Below are 20,606 nucleotides of genomic sequence, written 5' to 3'. Positions count from 1 at the left end.
GATCGAGGTACACATTACAAAAAGTTATAACTGGGGTTACTCTCCCTCAGGTCGCTAGGATAATAAAATTCTAACTTAAATCTAAATGAGATAAGCTAACACGTTGGTCTAATTCAAAACGGTGGTTAACATGGTTAAATAAAATTCGAACGATATTAATATAACGAAATATAAGTAATATAATATTTGACTAATAGTAAGTAATAATATAGGTTAAGATGCGATATAAGATGATATATTATAATGGATTATAATAAGGACAAAACTTCGAAAGAAGAAGTTGAACAAAGGATCTAAAAATGGCGGTGTTAATAGGTTTGAACAATGGTCCGTTGGTGAAGGCGGGTGGGATCGCTCCGGGGTGCTTCCTGTAAGGGTGTGTCGCTTCCCGGAAGCGGGTTAGTTTCTCTTTCTTGAAGACGGATTTCTTCAGGTCGAGTATCTTGCGATTGTTGTCGGCCCGCCGGAAGTTGTTGTCGGCGGCGTATAATCGATCGGAAAGTATAGAAGAGGCCAATCAGAATTACGGCAGCACCAAGGCAACTAGCAAGTATAGTGGATGGGTGCATATAGGAGGCTGGCTCGGGGTTTGCTGTCATTCGCAACAAATGATTGAGATCATATTTGACGTTAGAGAGAGATTGTTCAGCCATCTGGATGTCATAGTCCGTCGTGGATGAGAGTTTTTCCTGCATTGCGGGGTTCTTAAAATGGTTCAATAGGAGTTGCATCTCCGTTTGATTGATAATCTGGTCGATGGGTGGAATGACCAATTGGTGGGTCCACTGTAGTGATATAGTTGATTGGCCTTGGAAATGTGAGGTAAGGATAACTCCGGGCAAGTAGCCAGTGCAAGCATTTGGGAGACTGATGATTCCAGTATTATTTAATTTTTGGGTTGTAGAGGAAAAAGGGGTCTTTTGATACCTATTAGGGCATCTAATAGTTAGAGTGAGAGGCTTAGGAGTGGAGTAGACCCACGCTCCGGGTTGGTCTAATTTCTTAAAAATTGGCGCATAGTTATGAATAATTTGTCGCTTGCAGAGTTCCTTGACCTGTAGTTCGATCCCGCTGAAGAGGGCGTATTCACAACTTTGTTGGGGAGCCCTAAGGATGGGAAGATCCACGGAGCAAATGGCGAAGTGGGCAGTTGTACAGGTGCTTAACTCATGTCGCTGTAGCAGCATGTAAGACTGTCGATCCATCGATAACGCAATGACGGGGTACACAGTACGGAATTGAATAAAAGTTTTTATCGTGGAGATGTAAGTAGGAAACGGTACAATTTCGTACATGTCGAAATATCCACTAGGAGTGATTAAAGGTATTTTGGCGAAAATTCGTAGTTTCCCCGGTACTGCTACAGCAATGGTAGTGATCCATTGGTAGTACTTGAAGAGCGTATCTGGTATTATAGGTTCGATCATGGCGTAGCCGTCGGGGAGTTTCGTTTGTATATCTCGGAGAGTACGTAGGAGAACTTCGCGAGGAACAAGGTAGGTGTTCAATCGCTTCTGTTCTAGGACATCTATCGCTTCGCGTAGTTCTAACAGCTGGAAATGTAACTCTTGGAGGGATGATTCAATATTTCTTAAGATAATTTCATAGGCGAGATTGAAACGGTATAGGTTGATCAACTCGCCAAAGCTTTCTACTCGTTTAAACAGAACGTAAATTTGGTGTCTGTTTTGCTTACTTATGTTTAACGTGTCTTGTATCAAGGTAGTTTGGGATTGTACTAGGTGAACGATGCCTTCGGTCCGCCGTTTTATAGTCTCGACTTCTGTATTTAACGTTTCGACCTCCTCGGAGGTGGCTGTTCCAAAAAGGAATTTAAGAGCTTTCCCTCCGAAGTCTATGAGTCCTCTTTTCCTTTGTGGAGCAGGACGAAGTGTGATTAACGCGAGGAGTTCTTGATATTCTCGTTGATAGTTCCGGAAGGAGGCCTGTATTAATTCGAGGCCTTGCGTGGGAAGTTTCCATTCGGTTCCGGTTTGATTTGGTGCTTGCTGTTCTTGTTGTTGAATCCAGGCTTTCAAATAAGCTACCGATTCGGAGACAAATTGCAATTGTCGCTCCAACGGTTCAAATGTGATATCGGTGACGAGGGTCCAGTGACTTGCCGTGATGAGGAAGTTGCCCCGATGTAAGAAAAGGACGCCTTTGGTAAAGGTCTTTGGGTCGGAGGGAGAATGCAGCGCCGTATAGCTGCTACTTAAGATAAGAAGGCCTAGTGGCAGGAACAGCATTATACCCTTTTAGGTTGGTTTCTGCAAAGAACAGGAAAACCAAATCATAGTAGGTTACGAAACCTTTAACTAATTATTCCAGTTAGGGGCGACCCCGAATATAACCCCGAAAGACTAAGCGACCCCGAATACAACCGGATAAATAACGAACACGGAACGAAGGGGTGGATTAATATAAGGCACAATTTATTGAGCACTATATGTACAGATAAATACTCATACTATATACTGTAAATAATGTACTATAAGCAAAGTAATGTAAAATAATATAATGTACAGAGACAATGTCTTCTGACTACAATGTAGGATCCGGAAGTATCCAAACAAACGGGAGTGCTTCTTACGTGGCCGTTCGGCTTCGGTTTCTGTCGGTAGGGCGGCGGCGAGAAGAGGACGAGCCCGTGTTTGGTTCCGCTGGGGCCGCTGACTGGGGAGCTCGCGCGGCTGGGCCGGGTACTGGAGCGGCGCCCTCGGCCACCTGTCTTCGTCCCCTGCCTCCCTGGTAAAACTCCTCCACCCGGACTACTTCGTCTCGGAAGGCCGCCTCTAATTCCGGGGGACAGCGGTGGTTAACCGGGAGGAGCAGGGTGGCGGGGACACGACGGTGTCGGCGCTGAGAGCGATTAAAGTTCAGCGCTGCCTGCAGTGAGACAGCGCTGACCTCTGGCTCTTCGGGAGGCGAGACCGGGGTGGAGATCGGTGTCTCCCACCATTCCCCGTCTTGGTCCATGTCTGGAAAAGGGTTGTAGTTAGGATTTAGACTGACTCGGCCTTAATGTCTATACTAAATTTGAAATTATTAAAGGCCCCGAACGCCTTAAAGGACTCCGCGGAAAGTTCCAGGGGAGCATAGAAGTCATAGGTATCTCTATGGCCGTACCGCGGAATGTGGGTTGAGGTCCATTGAAGAGTGTGTGGGCCCTTTCGGCAGGTGATGGTATAGAAAAAATTAGACGTTGAGGGGTCGGACAAAAGATAGAGTTTGGTGTTAAAAATAGGTGGGTCTTGGGATGTTCTTTCGACCTTTACAAGGAACCTTTGGTTATGGCACTCTAATACAGCAGCCCACACCTGAGAACAGGGTTGGTCCGTATGAACTCCAAGAATAAGGAGGGAGGATCTGGGGAGGAAAGGGACTTGTGGGTGATTGTCCCGTAGATGGGCTGTAATGTCCGTTGGCGCTCCTTCCCAAGGGCACTTGAAGTCGAAAATAGGACAGGGTAATGGCGCAAATGTGCAAAGTGGCGTATGAATTTCCCGGTCAGCCTCGGAAAATAGTTCTCGGCATCCGAACCGTTGATTTATACAGGGTACCAGCATCGTGGCGATTATTTGTTCCGCCACGCGACTCCGGATATTTCCGAGAGCCTCACGGCAGGTGTGGCAGTTAGTGATTCGGGGTCTGCAATTGGCGCACACGAGATGGCCATTGGTACACTGGTACACCGGCGCCCGCGCGAGCTCATAACAGATGGGGCACGTCACGAAGGAAGCGTAAACTTGGTCCGATTCCGTCGAAGTCATTTTTCCTGGAAGGAGAGGGAAAGAGTTACTGATGGCGGAGACTGACGGCAGAAACCGAGTTCGACCGTGTAGTTGCTCTCCCCGAGCCGGAGGGGAAAAAGTGGAGGTTTCTCCTACGCGTCAACGACCTGCTCCTCCAAGGAGACGTGAAAGCGAGATTGTTCAGAAAAGCTCGCATCCTATGGAAGGAAACCCAAGACACCTTTCCCTACCCCACACAGATTCGTCCGCTGAACACGAGACGAGGTGGAACGGCAGGATAGGGATAACTAAAACTAGCTCAAGGCACGAACCTATCATATTAGTTTATATTAACAATATTCCAGTAAAAATGCAAGTTAATACCAGCGCAGAACGTACGCTCATAAAATATCCCATAAAATTCGGGCACCGACAGAAGTTACGAATCGGCTTAGGGGAGCCGAAAAGAAGGAGAGACGGAAATTACAAATCCGGAGAAGGGGAGCGGGGGGGGCAAGCCGTCACTTGGTTATGACTAGCCTTCACTCCCTACGCTCCGGGGATGAAGGTAGACTAGTCGTCGGTGAAACGAACCGAGGGATGCGACTACGATTTCGACTGGGCCGCGGCATCACCCATGGCTGTTCGGGGACAGGGCCGCGGCTACGTAGCGCGTATGGAGGCGTACTCTCTGGTTCCTCCGTTTCCGATTGTTCGCGTTCTGAGTCCTCGTGCTCGGTGTCCTCTTCCCTTTCCCTTTCTACTATTTCTCCCGAAGGGGGCTGAGTAGGGATAGAGGTTAAGATAAATTCGTCCCACGGGTCGAGATACGGGGATGGATCAAGCTCAGTGGGTGCGGTCAAGGTTGTGAGCTGATCATTATTTTGCGTTTGCCGCAGGTGGACTTCCTCGCGGGCGGTTGTTGGTTTGATTCGATCCGCGTGGACATGCATCTTACGTTTGGTTTCTAAATGTTCAATTTTAAAGTTTACCGGACCGAGAGCTTCGATAATTCGATAGGGTCCAGACCATCGCGGTGCTAATTTCTGCTTTAACCCTCTTGGCGTAACGACTTCCTTTAATAGAACTCTGTCTCCCACCTTATAACAGGGAGGTTTATTTTGTCGCCGGTGTCGTTCTTGTCGAGCTTCGGCGGCCTGTTCGGCCACCTGTTGAGCGGTTTGATGTGCTAATTTCATCCGTTGTTGTAATTCTGAGGCAAAATTGTCATCTATATCATAACGCACTTCCACCGGCTTGGTAACTATATCAAACGGATAGGTAGGGTCTCTACCATACAAAAGGAAGAATGGGCTCTCATTCATAGAAGCGTGAACCGAGGTGTTGTACGCGAAGAGAGCGTAAGGTATCCACTCGTCCCAATCGTGTTGATCTCTGGCTACATAATGTGCTAAAATATCAATTAATGTTTTGTTAAATCTTTCCACAACGCCATTACTGGCGGGATGATAGGCGGTGGTGAGGAGCCTGTTTATGTTCAGAAGCTTGCATACTTCGGTAAACATTTTCGAAATCAGATTCGGAGCTCGGTCCGTCAGTAAGTGCGTCGGCGTCGAGTGACGTAATATAATATTGGTAACGAAGGCTTTCGCGATCGTCTTACTACTAACATCCGGTAGTGGAATAGCCTCAGCATACCGGGTAAAGTGATCGACGAAGACTAAGATATATTTATTCCCCGTAGTGGTGCGCGGGAGTGGTCCAACAATATCCATAGCGGTACGTTCAAAGACGTGTGAAAGGGGAGCAAATAATTGTAATTCGGCTTGGGCTCTGCGTCCGCGCCGACGATGTTTCGCGCAGCTTAGACAGCTTTGACAATAATTTCGTATCTCCTTGGTCATTTCCGGCCAATAAAACGACTTAGCTATTTTAGAACGCATCTTAAGTTCTCCCAAATGTCCAGCGATGGGATTATCATGGAAGGTATATAGGAGATAATCCTTAAGAGCGGCTGGGACAACAATTTGTTCCCACCAGTCGGACTGTCCTTTATTGGTGCCTTTGTGGCATAGGGCGCCTTCTTCATTGAGATAGAATTCATCTAAGGTAAGGCCGTTCCAATTTCCTGAGATTGCTCCGCTTTGCAATTGTTGGATAAGGGGTTTCCACCGCGTATCTCCTTGTTGCGCCTTCGCGATTTGCGTCAGGGAAAATATAGGTTCTACCTCCTGGATTTGCCGAATAGGGATACGGCTAAGAGCATCTGCATTTTTATGCGACTCTCCAGCTTTGTGAACCACGTCAAAATCGAATTCTTGGAGGAAGATAATCCATCGTGATAGCCGCGAATTGGTAGTTGAGTCCTTACAGTCTAATAACCAACGCAGAGGTCGATGATCTGTGAGTATCGTAAATTTTCGTCCATATAAGTAAGGTTTGAAATATCTCACAGCCCAAACCGTAGCTAAACACTCCTTCTCAGTCGTGCTGTAATTAAGTTCGGGTTTTCTCAGTAATCGACTTGCATAAGCAATCGGTTTCTCGGTGCCATTTTCCTCTTGGGATAATATGGCTCCTAAGGCAACATTTGAAGCATCTGTAGCAAGGATAAAAGGCTTCGAAAAGTCCGGTGATTTTAATAATGGAGTGGAGGTTAGAATGTGCTTTAGCGTCTCGAAACTTTCTTGTTGAGCCGGGCCCCATTCGAAAGAGGCATCTTTCTTCAATAAATCCGTTAAGGGTTTCGCAATTTTTGCATACTTGTCCACATGTCGACGATAATAACCAGTTAATCCTAAAAAGGATCGAATTTCTCGCTCATTTTCGGGCCTAGGGAAGTCTAAGACGCACTTTACCTTATCGCTATCTGGTTTTATACCCTGTTCAGAAATTTCATGGCCTAAAAATTTTATTTGCCTCTGCAGGAAATGACATTTTTTTGGTTTTAGCTTAATTCCGGCTTCGCCTAATCGTTGGAATATTTGTTCCAAGCGTTTAAGGTGAGTAGGGAAGTCGGGACTGAAAGTCAAGATGTCGTCCATGTAGACGAGACATGTCTTTCCCTTCAGACCATGCAGGACAAAGTCCATGGTTCTTTCAAAGGCTGCAGGTGAGTTACGGAGCCCCATGGGGCACCTGTTCCATTGATAGTGCCCATCAGGTGTGGAGAAGGCTGTTTTCTCCTTATCACATACACTCAATTGCCAAAATCCTGAGACTGTGTCCATGGTGGAGAAATATTTTGCTTGGCCCATCAAGCTAAGGGATTCCTGCACTAAGGGCAGTGGATATGGATCTACTTTAGTGATTTTGTTTAACTTGCGGTAATCTATAACTAATCTCAAACCGCCTAGTTTTTTCTTAACGAGAAGCGCTGCTGAACTCCAGGGTGATGTAGAATGTTCGATGATGTTATTCGCTAAAAGTCCATCGATTATTTCATTTAATTGCTGCCGTTGCGCATATGGAATTCGATACGGGGGGGAGTAAACGGGCGCCGCATCGCCGGTATCAATTTTATGTTGCACAATATCACAATACCCCAAATCGTAATCATTAACGGCGAAAACGTGTCGATATTTATATAATAAGGTTAAAAGCTCTTGGTGTTCATCTTCCGGGATATCAGTCCAATCAAATAATTGGTTAAATTCGGCCTCTGATAATTGTGCCGTTTCTCCTTCTCGGATAGTCCCGACCGGGTCTATTTCCTGGACCGCCTCGAAATACGTGCCTACTTTTTCTCCTTTCTTTAACGTTATCGTCTGGTGGGTCGAATTGCGGAGACGGATGGGTACTTGTCCCTTTTTGTTGGGTGTGACCAATACATCGGCTCCGAATATTCCTTCCTGGGCAAGGGGAAGTGTCTCAATTACTCCCATTTTATTACTTGTGCGACGTCCTCGGATGGTCGCGCTTACGATATTATCCGTCATGGGGGGAAGTCGGCACGGTTCTATTAAGACTACCTCCTTTCCTTCTCCGTTTACCTGTCCTTGTGATCCCTTTTTAGATCTTATAGCCGCAGTTACCTGGGCCTTTTCCCTCGATTTATTCCGACTTCCCTGGACCTGTCGGTTACGCGTTGTCGTTTCGTCGGGTAGTTCCGTCCCCGACTCATCTCCGGACATCGTGGAGTTTAATAACGTTACTACCGTAACAGGAGGTATAATCAATTCTCCTTTCTTTAAGTTGATAAGAAAGCCCTTATCAGCGATCATATCCCTTCCAATAATGCCGTCGCAAGGATATGTAACGTCTATATCCACTAGACAACACGCAAAGGGGAACTGCAGGTCGCCGATTTCGAAGGTAGGGTTCGCAATACCGTAAGTTTGAATGATATGACCGGTAGCGCTTCGTAAATCGGTCTCTTTATGGTGATCGATGTGTATCCTTTCCTTCATTGTTTTGGCAAAAGCTTTAGACAAGAGGGATACCTTAGCTCCAGTGTCTATCTGCACAATGGCCGGGCTTCCTCCTATATAACATTCAAAGGTAGCTTCGCTTCGAATATCGGGATACGTAATAGCAGTGACCGCTTGAGCCTGGGGTTTCCCGGTGTGCGGGTTTCGCTTTTTGTCCTTTTCGGGAGTGTATTCGGCACGAGAGGGTCGTCGCCGGTTATTATACGGGGATCGCTGGCCCTGGACGCTTCGTACTTTTCCTCTCCACCTGTTGGGTTTCTCCTCTCTAGCACGACCCCGATAGCTCTCGCGCCTTCTTGGGGCCTCCGCATGCTCGACGTCGCTTCGCGTACGCATAGGAGCATCGCTAGGATTGTTCTCTCGGCGATCGGAGGGATTCCGGTTCCGATAGAGTTGATTATTCGGTCGATTGGACATACGACTAGTGTTACCGGCGCGGTAGCCTCCTCGTTGGGAAGGCGGATTATTCCGATTACCTCGATTATCTCCCCAATTATTTCGCCTCTCTGGAGGGATTCTAACATTACCGGTCGCGGAGGTTCGGGTTAACCCTTCCACTCTGGCTTGCAGTTCTTGCATAGCCGACGTCAATTGAGCTATCTGATCCTGTGAGGGGGGGTCGGTCACTCGCTCGCTGTCCCGGACTGTTCGTAATATTCCCCGCGGATGGGAGGTGAGCTGTTCGATCGTCTCCTCACTGATCGCGGCTTTGAGTGCCTCATCGAAGGTCTCAGCCTCGCGACTCATTACTCGTCTACGGATCTTTATATCTATTCCGTTAAGAAATTGCGCCTTTAACCGTTCATCTAACTCCTTTCTTTGAATGCGCTGAATAATAGCGGCTTCTGCGGCGTCGGCTCCGGGCTCCGGCGTGATCTCGATTTCCATCGCGAGCGCTTGAAGTCGGGCGGCGTACGTTTGTACGTCCTCGTCCCGTTTTTGGACGCAGGTATAAAATTTACTAAGCCTAAACGAATATGGTTCCCTTTCGAACCGCGCGATCATTAAGCGCTTGAACTCGTCAAATTCGTCGACCTCTTTAATTCTTCTATCCTTCCGTACGAATTCCCGAGCTATCCCGGTGAGTTTGAGCTTGGCTACGGCCAGCATTTGGGCCTTTGACCATGCCGCGACTTTCGTTACGTCCGCTAACGAGTCAAAAAAATCCGTAATTCGGAGACCTCCCGTTTCTCCGGAAAATACGGGCAGGAGTGGAATGATTCCGCCCAACCCTCCTAGGGTGAGGGGGTTTGGATTCGGATTCGCTTGAGCTGGCCCTACCGCGGGTTGTGGATTGCCCTCCATTTTTTTGCGATAGGTTTAATTAGCTTAGGAAAACAGACTAGGAACAGTATCGGAAGTAGTTCTATGACTTAGGTCCCTACTTCGACTGGAATGGTCCCTTTTATTCGAATATGATCCTTTCCGCTCTATCGATATTTCGAAGGAGTCGAACCCCACTCCTGAAAAACCAATTTGTGGGTGCCGGGAGGTGGCCGATTTCTCGTTCCCCCTTTTTGTCGGCTAACAGGTCCGTGAGACCTGCCCACGTCAAGATGGCGGTTCGGAGGAGTTACGCGTTACGCGAGTGGATGCGAGTGGAGGAAGTGCATGGGTTCGACGGTAGAGCGGCGGATGATGACATTCGAATAAAGGACATTACAACGGATAAAACAATAACAAAGATTTATTAAAGCTAACTGGTCGATTACAGATACGGCGAGCGTCGGTCGCCTGAGTTCGGATTCGCGGAGGGAGAGTTTACAAAACTTCGGGTCATACCTCGGGATCCGGGTCGCTCTTCACAGACGATACGATCTCGTAGGTTTCCGGCGGTTCCCCTCGACTTTTTCCGCACGCGCACAGGCTAAGAGTTAGACGTAACCGACCCCCCTTTTCTCCGTCGTCGCCCTTTTATTCTCTCGGTCACGAGTTTCAGGTTCGCCAACCCGCGTTTTTCGACTCTTGTTCCTCCTGATTCATTTTTTCTATCATTATTGTTAAACTAAACTGAAATTTAACTTTTCAACCAACACGAACAATATCTCATTACAGTCATACACTAACTGCTCGTTCCAGTGTTTACAAATATTAGCAACACGCGTAAATACTATCGCAAATTAACATAATTTATACATTTTTTCTGTAAACAATTTACGCTATGTGTATTTTGCAAAAAGACATTGGAGAATAATTTAAAATATCGGAGTTGATTTTTCTCTTTTTCTTCGTTTGCACGAAGGTTGGTTTCTTTGTTGCTATATTCTAGTATAGTACAGTACCTAACACAGACTTCAATTTCAGTGTTCCGTTAACAACAGAAGTCGAACACATCCTTCAACCCTTGTGTTTTGCTGGATACGAGTCTTCATTTATTATTAAACAGAAATGCTCTCGATTGGTCGATAGTGAATCTGAAAATAAAACAAATCCAAATTATTTTTTTAATGAATATATATTTATACGTACAAAATTAATTAATTACAGCAATGAAAGTAGTTTTATCAGCGATTTTTTAGAAGCAATTATATCGGATATAAATACATTTTAATAGTACGAAGAGGAAACACCCCTTCCATTTATCACGTTTACAGCTTGGACTACAAAAGTAAAAATTTTAAAAATTAAAATTATTTCTGACCTTTTTTCGACAAATGAACTTTTAAAAATGCTTTAGAAAAAGCAGCAATTTACTTTCGTTTTGTCTACCCTAATTTAAGAAACTTCGATAAACGCCACTGACTCTAGGTACGATACGAGAATAAGATCGAAAGTGTCCTTTCGGGAGGGAATTTTCAAAAACGTCACCGAACTAAAAGTGTTTCACAAAATCAAAATTCTACTCACCATTTCTGATTTTAAATAACACATGCCGGAAATTTAGTGTTTAAAAAAAAAACATTTTTTTCGGCTTGTAAATTATTTATTTGTTATAAATATAATTAGACCTATGTAAAATATATAGTTAATTGACATCGTAATTTTTTTATTATAAGTAAATTTATAAGAAACAATTTAAAGAATTTCATGTACATATTTTATTAGGTAACTAATATTCACAATCGAAGAATATCTTAAGCAACCGGATTGTCGTACATTGTAATACTTTAACATACAAGTTTAACATTCGAGAATATTACAGCCATTTTAGATATCCTGGCCCATTAAAGAAAAATTTTTTGTGACCCAAAATTGAGCGTCCGAAGTGGTGTCGACCATCCTGACCCAAGACCGAATTTGCAGAGCGTAATTGTATGCTGTTGCGATACACTTTTTACGGCCGACTTGTCTCCCGCTCATCGAAATGTGTGTGCTTGCGCCTCTTTACGACAGATCCGACGCGCTACTCGACTTTTTCATTCGGGTTTGCGGGCATTCGCCAAATTTACCAACTATTGTTAGAATTTTGAAAAGATCTTTCTTCCTCGAAACACGAGGACACATTTACTCTGCACCACGCATACACTTCCATGTGTGACTCTGTTCTATCGCGCTGTTCTAGTATATTAAAACACTGTTTCTATTAAATTTTTTTGCGTTTATATTGGATGTTTCGATATCGCTCACTAACAGGTTGAAGCTAACCTCAGAGTACTAATACTGTGTCTTAATGTTCTCTGTAACTGTATAACGCTGATAAATTATTGTGTTTATGCACATAACTTGTGTATATAGAAAAACAATATATAAAGTTTATATAATCTCAAATTAAATTATTTGGTAATTTTCGAAAAAAAAAAGTTCTGAACTTCATGAAAATAAGTGAAATTTATTAGTAATTCATGTTTTATTTAAATCGCTACAATTTTGAATATTAAACAACGTGTATGATTGTCACTGAATTTAAACGTAAACTCATTTAAAATCTTTACGTGCCGATGACAACAAATTAAAACCCAATAAAGTTTAGAAGAACAATCGTAAACCGAAATACATTTCAACGTTTTGACATTGAAAATGCTGCTTAATGATACTTTTTCATGTGTTCTCGCATAGAAACTTCGTCTTCAAACTTTACTTGACACAAGACGCATTCCAATTCGTATCGATCGATTCTTACTTCTGGGAACAGATCGAAAGATGCCGATGGTTCCACATCTGTCTCGAAGGTCGTGTCTTCAGGAATATATTCAGGATCGCACGATATGTCGCTCGTCGTTTTACAAGTGATTTCTTCGGGTTGTTTTTGCGCTTCGTCGGAATCAATTGCTGCACTATGACAGGAACCACATTCTTTTCTTTTCTTCTCACCTATAACGTCTTTTATATCCTGTAAATATACATTCGATAAAATTTAATATATTCTATGTACGGATTTTTTTAAACAACCAATTCGCTTGTTATAATACAAAAACTTTTAACGATTTTATATTTTTGATTGTGTATAAATAAAATATTATTCACTACAGCTGTTTAGTGTCGATTGCTATTATCGTAATTAGTAATTACATATTCGGCGCCTTTCAAACTACGAGCGTGAAAACACTTCGTTACTGGCTCGCGAAAATATTTGACTGCAATTTGAAAAAATATAGACCTATAAATTTCCATTGTTGTTTCTCTGTCTGTCTTTTCAGTTACTGAAGAACGGAATTAGGTAAGTGAACGTCGAAACCAGATATGGAAATCTTAGAGGATGACGGCTCGATTAATTTCATAATTTTATGTATATCGTTAACAAAACTATGTAGAAAGTGTTTATTAAAAAGTGCATTTTGAAACATTCTTTTACATCGGTTTATTTGTATCATTTAACTTGTGTCAAATACAATGAGATTATTTCCACCCCAAACAGTTTTCAAAGTGATTTCAGATGGAAAATGCTTAATTCTTTAGCTTTACCGATGTAAATAGTTTATTTTTCTATCTCAATATACACAATAATTAACAGAAATTTTTTTTTTGTTTACGTGATTTATCGGATTTTATACATTTCGTGCCATAAAGACCCAAAGGTGCCAGTTTAACACTCAATACAAATTGAAGTTTATGTGGTTTATAACGAACGTACTAGAAATAAAAAGTAATTTATTGTATGGTTCTTTAGTTGTGGAAATATAAAAATAGTTGTGTTTTTCTTCTGGTGTAATAAATTCGTTATTAATATAGGATAATAGTTTCATTTGTCGAATATATTTATACCAGCGAGTAAGCTCGGCGTTGTCCAGGAAAAAAAAAAAAAATAGAAAATAGGAACAAACATTAATTTCGTACTTCTATTGTATTACATTATAAAATTTTGTTTATCGGCTTTGTATGATAACCACAAAGGTTTTCTTACATACCCGATCTCACCCATTTTCACCGAGTGCGAGGATTAGTTCCGTTCTCTTCCGGGGCGAATTAGAAAATTTTTAATTTGGTCTAAAAATATGTTGTTTAGGGTAATACTTAACTCTCTCCCTCTCTCCTGCAGAAAGGAGTTTCCAAAAGTCCCTTCTTCGTGTGCATTCTCATAACCTACTCTAACTGTGTACCATATTTCAACTTTCAACTCCTAACCGTTTCAGCTCTGCTCTTATTAGCGAGGTTGAGGCCGAAGTTTTAAACACGAAAATATGTACGTCGGACGTTGAGCGCCGCTTTCCTAGAAGCCTAGAAGTTTGACATGTGTTGTAGCCTAAAGTTGACAATGGTGTTTGAAAAGTCAGTGGAATCACGCTCGACATTCCAAACGCCATTGTCAAACTTCTAGGCTTACAGGAAAGCGGCGCTGAACGTCCGACGTACATATTTTCGTGTTTAAAACTTCGGCGTCAACCTCGCTAATAATATTATTATTATTATCAACCCATCATAGTTATATATATATATAGATCTTAATTTTTGATTCTGTAAACTAACGTAGTTACGTTGAGCATTGTTTGAATGTAATGAAATGTTTTATGTAACTCTATACAATTATAATGTGTTTGGGTATTTTATAAATTTTGTCGCTTTGATAATCGAAATATTAAATTAAAAATATATAAACTTGTCGTAATATTTACTTTAGATGAGATATTTCTACCGTGCAACAAGTACACGTGTCTTTTCAAATTATCTTTATCTTTAAACGAAGATTGACAGCATTGGTAATCGCACTTGAATGGTCTTTCATCCGAATGCACTTTGTAGTGCCGTGTTAAATGACCGTTATTTATAAAACTTTTTCCGCTGGATTCGCATTTAAACGGCTTCTCACCCGTGTGAATCAGCATGTGTCTATGTAAGTTCTGTTTCGTCGAAAATGTTTTACCGCATGTCGCGCATTCGTGTTTTCTTTCCTTTTAAAATTTCCGTTGAGTAAAAATAGTTAATTAGTGATAAATGTAAACAGAGATTATTTGTAGTATCAGAAATATTATGGCCAAATTTATAATATGTATTGTAGGTACGATACAAGGTTAAGATGGAAAGTGTCTTGTCAGGAATTTTTAAAAAGCATTGCCAAATTAAAAGTGTTTCACAAAATTAACGTTTACTTACCATTTTTGAATTTAATTAACTTAATTTGAATATTAAACGCTGTAAATTTAGATATTTTAAATTGATTGTAAAAACTTTGCAGAAAATAAAAACAACAATGCAGAGAAATAATGTTATAAAATTTATTGTTCTCCGAGTGTTGCGCATGTATTTGAACACAAGAATAATTGGAAACACAAAGATATAATTGCATTTTTTTCCTGTTTTTTCATGTGACTTTTGGCTGATTTCGGATACATTAGCTCTCACATTTATTTAATCATATTCGGACAAAAATTAAATAGGTGTGTCACTATTCAGGAATTTCTTAACAATATGACATGTATTCAATATAGTGGCCTTCTGTAATTGATATGTGTTTCTATTCAAGGCTTTCGTTTACAGTGTATGACATCTGTGAAGGAGAGAAAAACAGGTACAATAAACACCTATCCAGCCTTCACAAATGCCTTATTTCCTGAGCGAGTTCCGTGTACTTGCCGATTTTTCAGTGTATATGTTTTGTATATTGTGAGTGTTTAGAATGGCTATGTCTATAATATATGTGATTTTATTGTATGTGTCAATGTCTACGAGTGTGATGTCTGGTCCGTTGTAATAAATTGTTTTATCAGTGATTATGGCTCTGTCGTAGTATATTTTGTGTGGTTATTTTCTAACACTGCCTTTGGAGTAAATTTGTAGTATGGTATCTGCATGTTTGTGTGCAAGCTCTTGGTATATTATATTCGCTACTTGATTATGCCTATGTAAATAGTCTGTGCTAAGAGCTGGAAACCAGAAGTTACATTATTATTATCATTATTTGTCAATTTGTCAATTATTATTATCATTATTTGTCAATTTGTCAATTATTATTATCATTATTTGTCAATTTGTCAATTATTATTATTATTATTTGTCAATAAGTTGTCAACGTACACAAGTTGCCGGAAGTACGTAGAAAAGAATCGACTGGTAAATTTGCAACGTGTGTCGGGTCAACGACTTGTATTGTCGAAACACTTTGTCCACCTGGAGAGGTTTCAAACCGCGATGATTGTGTCAACACGCTGTAAGTGAAAAAACAAACTGTATGGAGTATAATATTTTCTGACGAAGGTAAGTGGCTCTAAGGTTATTAACCGAAAATTTGTTGAAGAAAATCGTGATTGGGTAAAAGTTCACAATTAACATATTACGCGTTTATACGTAAACGTGTGCTAAACAGATAGACGTTTCTAGGGGCGACGGATATGAAAATAGTTAAATACGAAAATTCATCGGATTACATGCGGACAATTCACGGTGGAAACTGGTATTGAATGACCTAGTTTTCGTCGCGGAGTAACTCATTAAAAGCGGACCATGAAGTCGTATCACGTGACGTTGAATTGCTGTTACTCGACCGCTGACCTGTTTCTGTCGACTTATTTTCTAGCGAAAAAATTTATTTCTCGCCGCACTTTTGGGGCGTCACGTGATCGCAAAAAGTCACGTTCCACCGTATCACACGATTGTTCTCTTTAAAAACGTAATCATAATAACACTAAATTTAAATAAATCGCTTTTAATAATACAATACTTTAATAATAATTTTATAAAAAAAAGTTAATACTTAATCTTTGTAATTTTAAATAGAACTGGTTTTTTGACAGCTCGACCACCCAAGAAAAGTCATTTTCGGGTTTTCGAGAGTCCACGTACTACTGTTTGAGAAAAGCTTTTGATATTAAGTAACTTTCTATCGTAAGCCCTATTTGATATACGATTTATTTTCCTTCAAAACAGAGCAAATTAAAAAAAAACACGAATGGAATAATAATAATTACTTTCAAATTCACACGACAATAAAAAATTCTGTAGAACTGTTAACGCTTAATTAAACATTTAAGAAAAAATATAAACACAAGAATAATGAAAGCAAAATATTTGTTAGGTCATGTACAGTGCATGCCGTTTGTATACAGTACTGTACTGTATAATAAAATCCCTGTCTTCTAGATTAAAAGTTGTTTTCCGATAAGCCAAATCTTCCTTTAGTTTCAATGTCGTAATTAATTTATTTTATGGAAATAAATATATATATTCGTGAATTTGGGTTGGTTTTATTTTCAGATTTTATATCAAGCTGTAATTTTCTGACGCGAAATGTGGAAAAGAATTTCTAATTTTATTGCTTTAATTTTCAGATATTTAATTATTTTTATAAAATAATATATAATGTCATTGTCTTACCCGATTTCATCCAGACTTTGTTACTTTCAGACACACTGTCAACCAATAAAGAGCATTTCTGTGTAATAAAAGAAGAATTGTTTCTATGAAAACACAAGAAGAGTGAAAGGGTGTGTTCGACATCTGTGGTGAACGGAATACTAAAGCCTGTGTTAGAAAACTACAAAAGAATATAACAATAAAGAAACCACCTTTCGTGCAAATGAAGATATTTTAAATTATTTTCCAATTTTTTTTCGAAAAATACACTTTATATAAATTACATTAATTTGTGATAGCATTTATGCTTATTGGTAATATTGTAAACACTTGTATAAGCAGTTAATCTATTATCTATGATGTGATAGCATTCGAGTTAGGTTTGAATTTTAGTTTAGTTTGACAATATGTAAATATAAGTGCTCTAATTGTTTTTATACATTTGATTAACGATTAATTGTTGATTAATTATTGAGGGAGGGTCGATCTTAACGCTACTTTTAATATATTTATCGTATTTTACAGGTTTAAACAATGAAAACTCTACGATTGGATTTGTTTCTTGCCAGTTGTGTAATCGAGCCATCCCAGTCGTCTACGCAACCACCTCGGGATTCACTCCGGAGTGAGACCCTTTACCTGTGATCAATGCAAACGAAGTTTTACACAAAAATATTTTCTAATGGAACGTATCCGAACTCATACCGAAGAGGAGCCATATTCGTGTAATTATTGCTCACAAAAGTTCTGTCACTCGTCATATGATTAAGTGATTAAGTATCATAATAATAATAATAATCTCGAATAATATTTTTGAAGGAAAATAATAACGAAAATAGATGAAAATAATTGACTCCTTTCGTTTGTTTAAAGAAATATTTAATTAATACCTGTATTCAGATTTTATTGAACACGAAAAGAAGAAAGTTTTCGTGTTTAGAAAGTTTTATTTTTTTATATCTGTAATATTTGCATTTCCTATAAAACGATTGATTTTGCGGACGAAAGCAGAAAATGGTTTGTATTACAGATAAATGGAAGTTTAATTAAAATAGTAAAAGTGCACAATCTGAATGGAGACTTCAGAATAGCGGAAATCTCTACGTAACGGACATTTTTCAATTGCCAGACTTTCCAAACACGACATTATTATACCCACCTTTAAATAATGCACGCCGTCTTTCGATACCAACCTTACATAAACGTATACAGTTGCCTTCAATATTCCGAAAGAAATTAATTACGTACGAAACATTTTAAAACAAAGTATCGGTTCAGATACTCTTTTAGAAGACGAATAAAGGCACTGAAAATAGAAATGGGGAGAGGGCATCTTGTAAAAAGCCGAACAACACCAGAGTCTATAGCTATACCGGTGTCTCAGTTGCGCTCTAGAGTTTATATATCGGGTTGCCGATAACTGGCGCTCGAGTCGCATTGCGGCGAGAAGGGATTGGTTTATTCATTTGGTTAGTAGGTAGTTTTATCGTTTTCAAGCATGTTTGTAACTTTTTTCTACCAGAAAAACAAACAAGAGAAAATGCCGAAGAAGTGTTTTATGACGGGTCTAAGTCTGGCTCGTGCAAATCTAGTGAGATGTGGCACATTTTTACGCCACTTTCGAACCATTTAGATAAGTGGAAATGTATAAATCCTAGAAAAGATTTACAACTCGCAAGAAAATCGCGAATATGCGACTAGCATTTTGATTAAAAATCTCCGATTAAGAATTATGTAAGAGTGAGAGTTGACATTTACCACGGAAAGTGCTTATTATTCGAACTGTTTTAACCGTCCGTTATATCGGCTAGTTAAATTTCCAGAACATTTATAATCGTTTGCAAAATACTAGCATATGAACTATTATTATCGTCCACTTTTCACACGTGTATAAACTAAATTAAAAATATGTCTTAATACAATACACAACTCAAACACTACAGTGTGCATAATAAACTGTTTACGTGTGGAAGGGTATTTTAAAAAATTAATCTTTATTATTGGTTCACGTCAGAAAAATAGGCGTGACTTTTGTAAATCACACTTTTCTGAGTGATTTTGCTGCAACCCGGAAATGTCGACAGTTTACGTCAGCAGAGTAATCGTCATTGCGTGACGTAATTTTTCTAAAATATTTAAATATTACAGTAAAACGCGGTAAGTTATAGTTTAACTTCTATAATATTCTTAGTTGTTCGTATAGCTTGTATTCGAATTTAATTAGTATTATTTTGTTAGGAAACGTTAAATATATATTATTTACTAGGAGAATAATGTAAAAATAGGGCTTTATTCCCCTTATATTTATAAAAATTTTACTTAAATATTGTATTTTATTCAAATAATATTTCTAAATTTTAAAACGTAACTTTATGACGTAACGAGGATGTTTCCGTTTGGAACTTCCTTGACAACGAAAAACGGAACGACACTAATCTTTCGTTTTCTCGTCCCCATCTTTAAAACGATGTTCATTCTAATATATCATTAAAGAAATGTATTTTGATTAATGTCATCATACGTGGAATTAATTGTATAATCTAGGGATCGTAAGAATTATGTAAGAAAAGGACTAATTTAACCAATTTTGTTGTTAATGTAAAACGGGGAGGAGATCCCCCTTTCAGTTAAAAAGGAAATTTGTCAACTCTTATCACCACTTTCATCACTCAGTTTCGACGTCATTCGACAGTTTTACCCCTTTCATGTGATGAAATTGAAACGATTTGATTGGGTAGAGCATGACAATATTATCGAGTTTCGCGCCTAAGTCAGAGAGTCTGGCCAGAAACTTCTCCCAAAGAAGCAAACCTGGAGTTCTCCAAATATCCGTTTGGGGGTTCTCGTTGATCCTTTCACGCGAAAAGATCGCTAAAGCTTTTGTCTCACGAGAAATGCAAGTAGGAGATCTCCAATACATAGTCCAGTGTTCGCTGAAGAATCTCATCGCCGAAAAAGTTAATTAAATGGAGAAGTAAAGACGTATAAATTCATGACCTACGAAGAGAAACCTATGAACTTTTAGAATATGAACTTCCCATAGAAGATAGATCAACTACAGAACAACGTCAAGTCTACAATTGTCGTGGTAGTACGAAACTCAGGAAAATTATGTCATATTCTCTCTCGCGCGCGGTTTAGGATCTAGATCTAAGATAGCTCTATTTGGATCGATTTATTTGTACTTTCAATTTACGTGATTATTTTAAATATAACAAAATAAAATTTAATTAGATTTATCTCTGACTCAAGTCCATCCAGCACCCTTCCAAACTTCCTCGCGAGATATAATTTGCGTGTCAGTCCGCACTGACTGGTGTCAGGAAAAACGCTACGACAGGGGCTCCAACGCGTCTTAGTTTAACAGGATATCTTCGCATACCAGTCTCATCTTAAAGGAAGCCATCCCATTTGACGACCGGGAATCAATCACGCGATCGATATGTCGATTAAGTGACAGAAGGTTGTTTCTAACCTGTTCTGCCCCGATTCTAATCTCACAATAATATAAAACTTCATTTTTTACTATAAAAAAGTTTACAAAATCAAAAATACGTGTATTATAATGTCCCGATAAAACTACATTGAAACATAAAAAAGTAAACTAATTTATTTAAATTTAATTAAATATACAACTGTCGTTTCGCTTGCCTGCATTCCATCCCTCAAACAGAATTTGGAAGCTTCCATTAAGGCTGTAAAATATTTTAAAAGAAGTTGTTGAGCTGCAATTTTTAAAAAATATACACCTATAAATCACCATTTCGTCAGTAAAACTTAAACGTCAAACCGATTTAAAAATCTCCACCTGCCGATG

General features: G+C 39.8%; 1 protein-coding gene across 1 annotated transcript; it reads right to left on the bottom strand.

Moving 5' to 3' along the window:
* Nucleotides 1–12,089: 12,089 nt before the first annotated feature.
* Nucleotides 12,090–14,325, bottom strand: LOC136990386 (zinc finger protein 2-like). Its single transcript, XM_067288777.1, has 2 exons — nucleotides 14,116–14,325; nucleotides 12,090–12,395 (listed from the first exon to the last, which is right to left on the bottom strand). The coding sequence occupies exons 1-2, from the start codon at nucleotides 14,323–14,325 to the stop codon at nucleotides 12,090–12,092; spliced, it is 516 nt and encodes a 171-aa protein (XP_067144878.1).
* Nucleotides 14,326–20,606: the final 6,281 nt, after the last annotated feature.

Source organism: Centruroides vittatus, unplaced genomic scaffold (assembly GCF_030686945.1).
Source record: "Centruroides vittatus isolate TY-2023 unplaced genomic scaffold, ASM3068694v2 scaffold_907, whole genome shotgun sequence".
Classification (NCBI taxonomy): domain Eukaryota; kingdom Metazoa; phylum Arthropoda; class Arachnida; order Scorpiones; family Buthidae; genus Centruroides; species Centruroides vittatus.
This window is presented reverse-complemented; position numbering and strand designations above follow the sequence as displayed.

Coding starts and splice junctions, on each gene's coding strand:
- LOC136990386 (XM_067288777.1), bottom strand. CDS start 14,325: ATGCTGATTCACACGGGTGAGAAGCCGTTTAAATGCGAATCCAGCGGA. Junction 12,396..14,115: donor GTAGAAATATCTCATCTAAA/GTAAATATTACG, acceptor GTATATTTACAG/GATATAAAAGACGTTATAGG.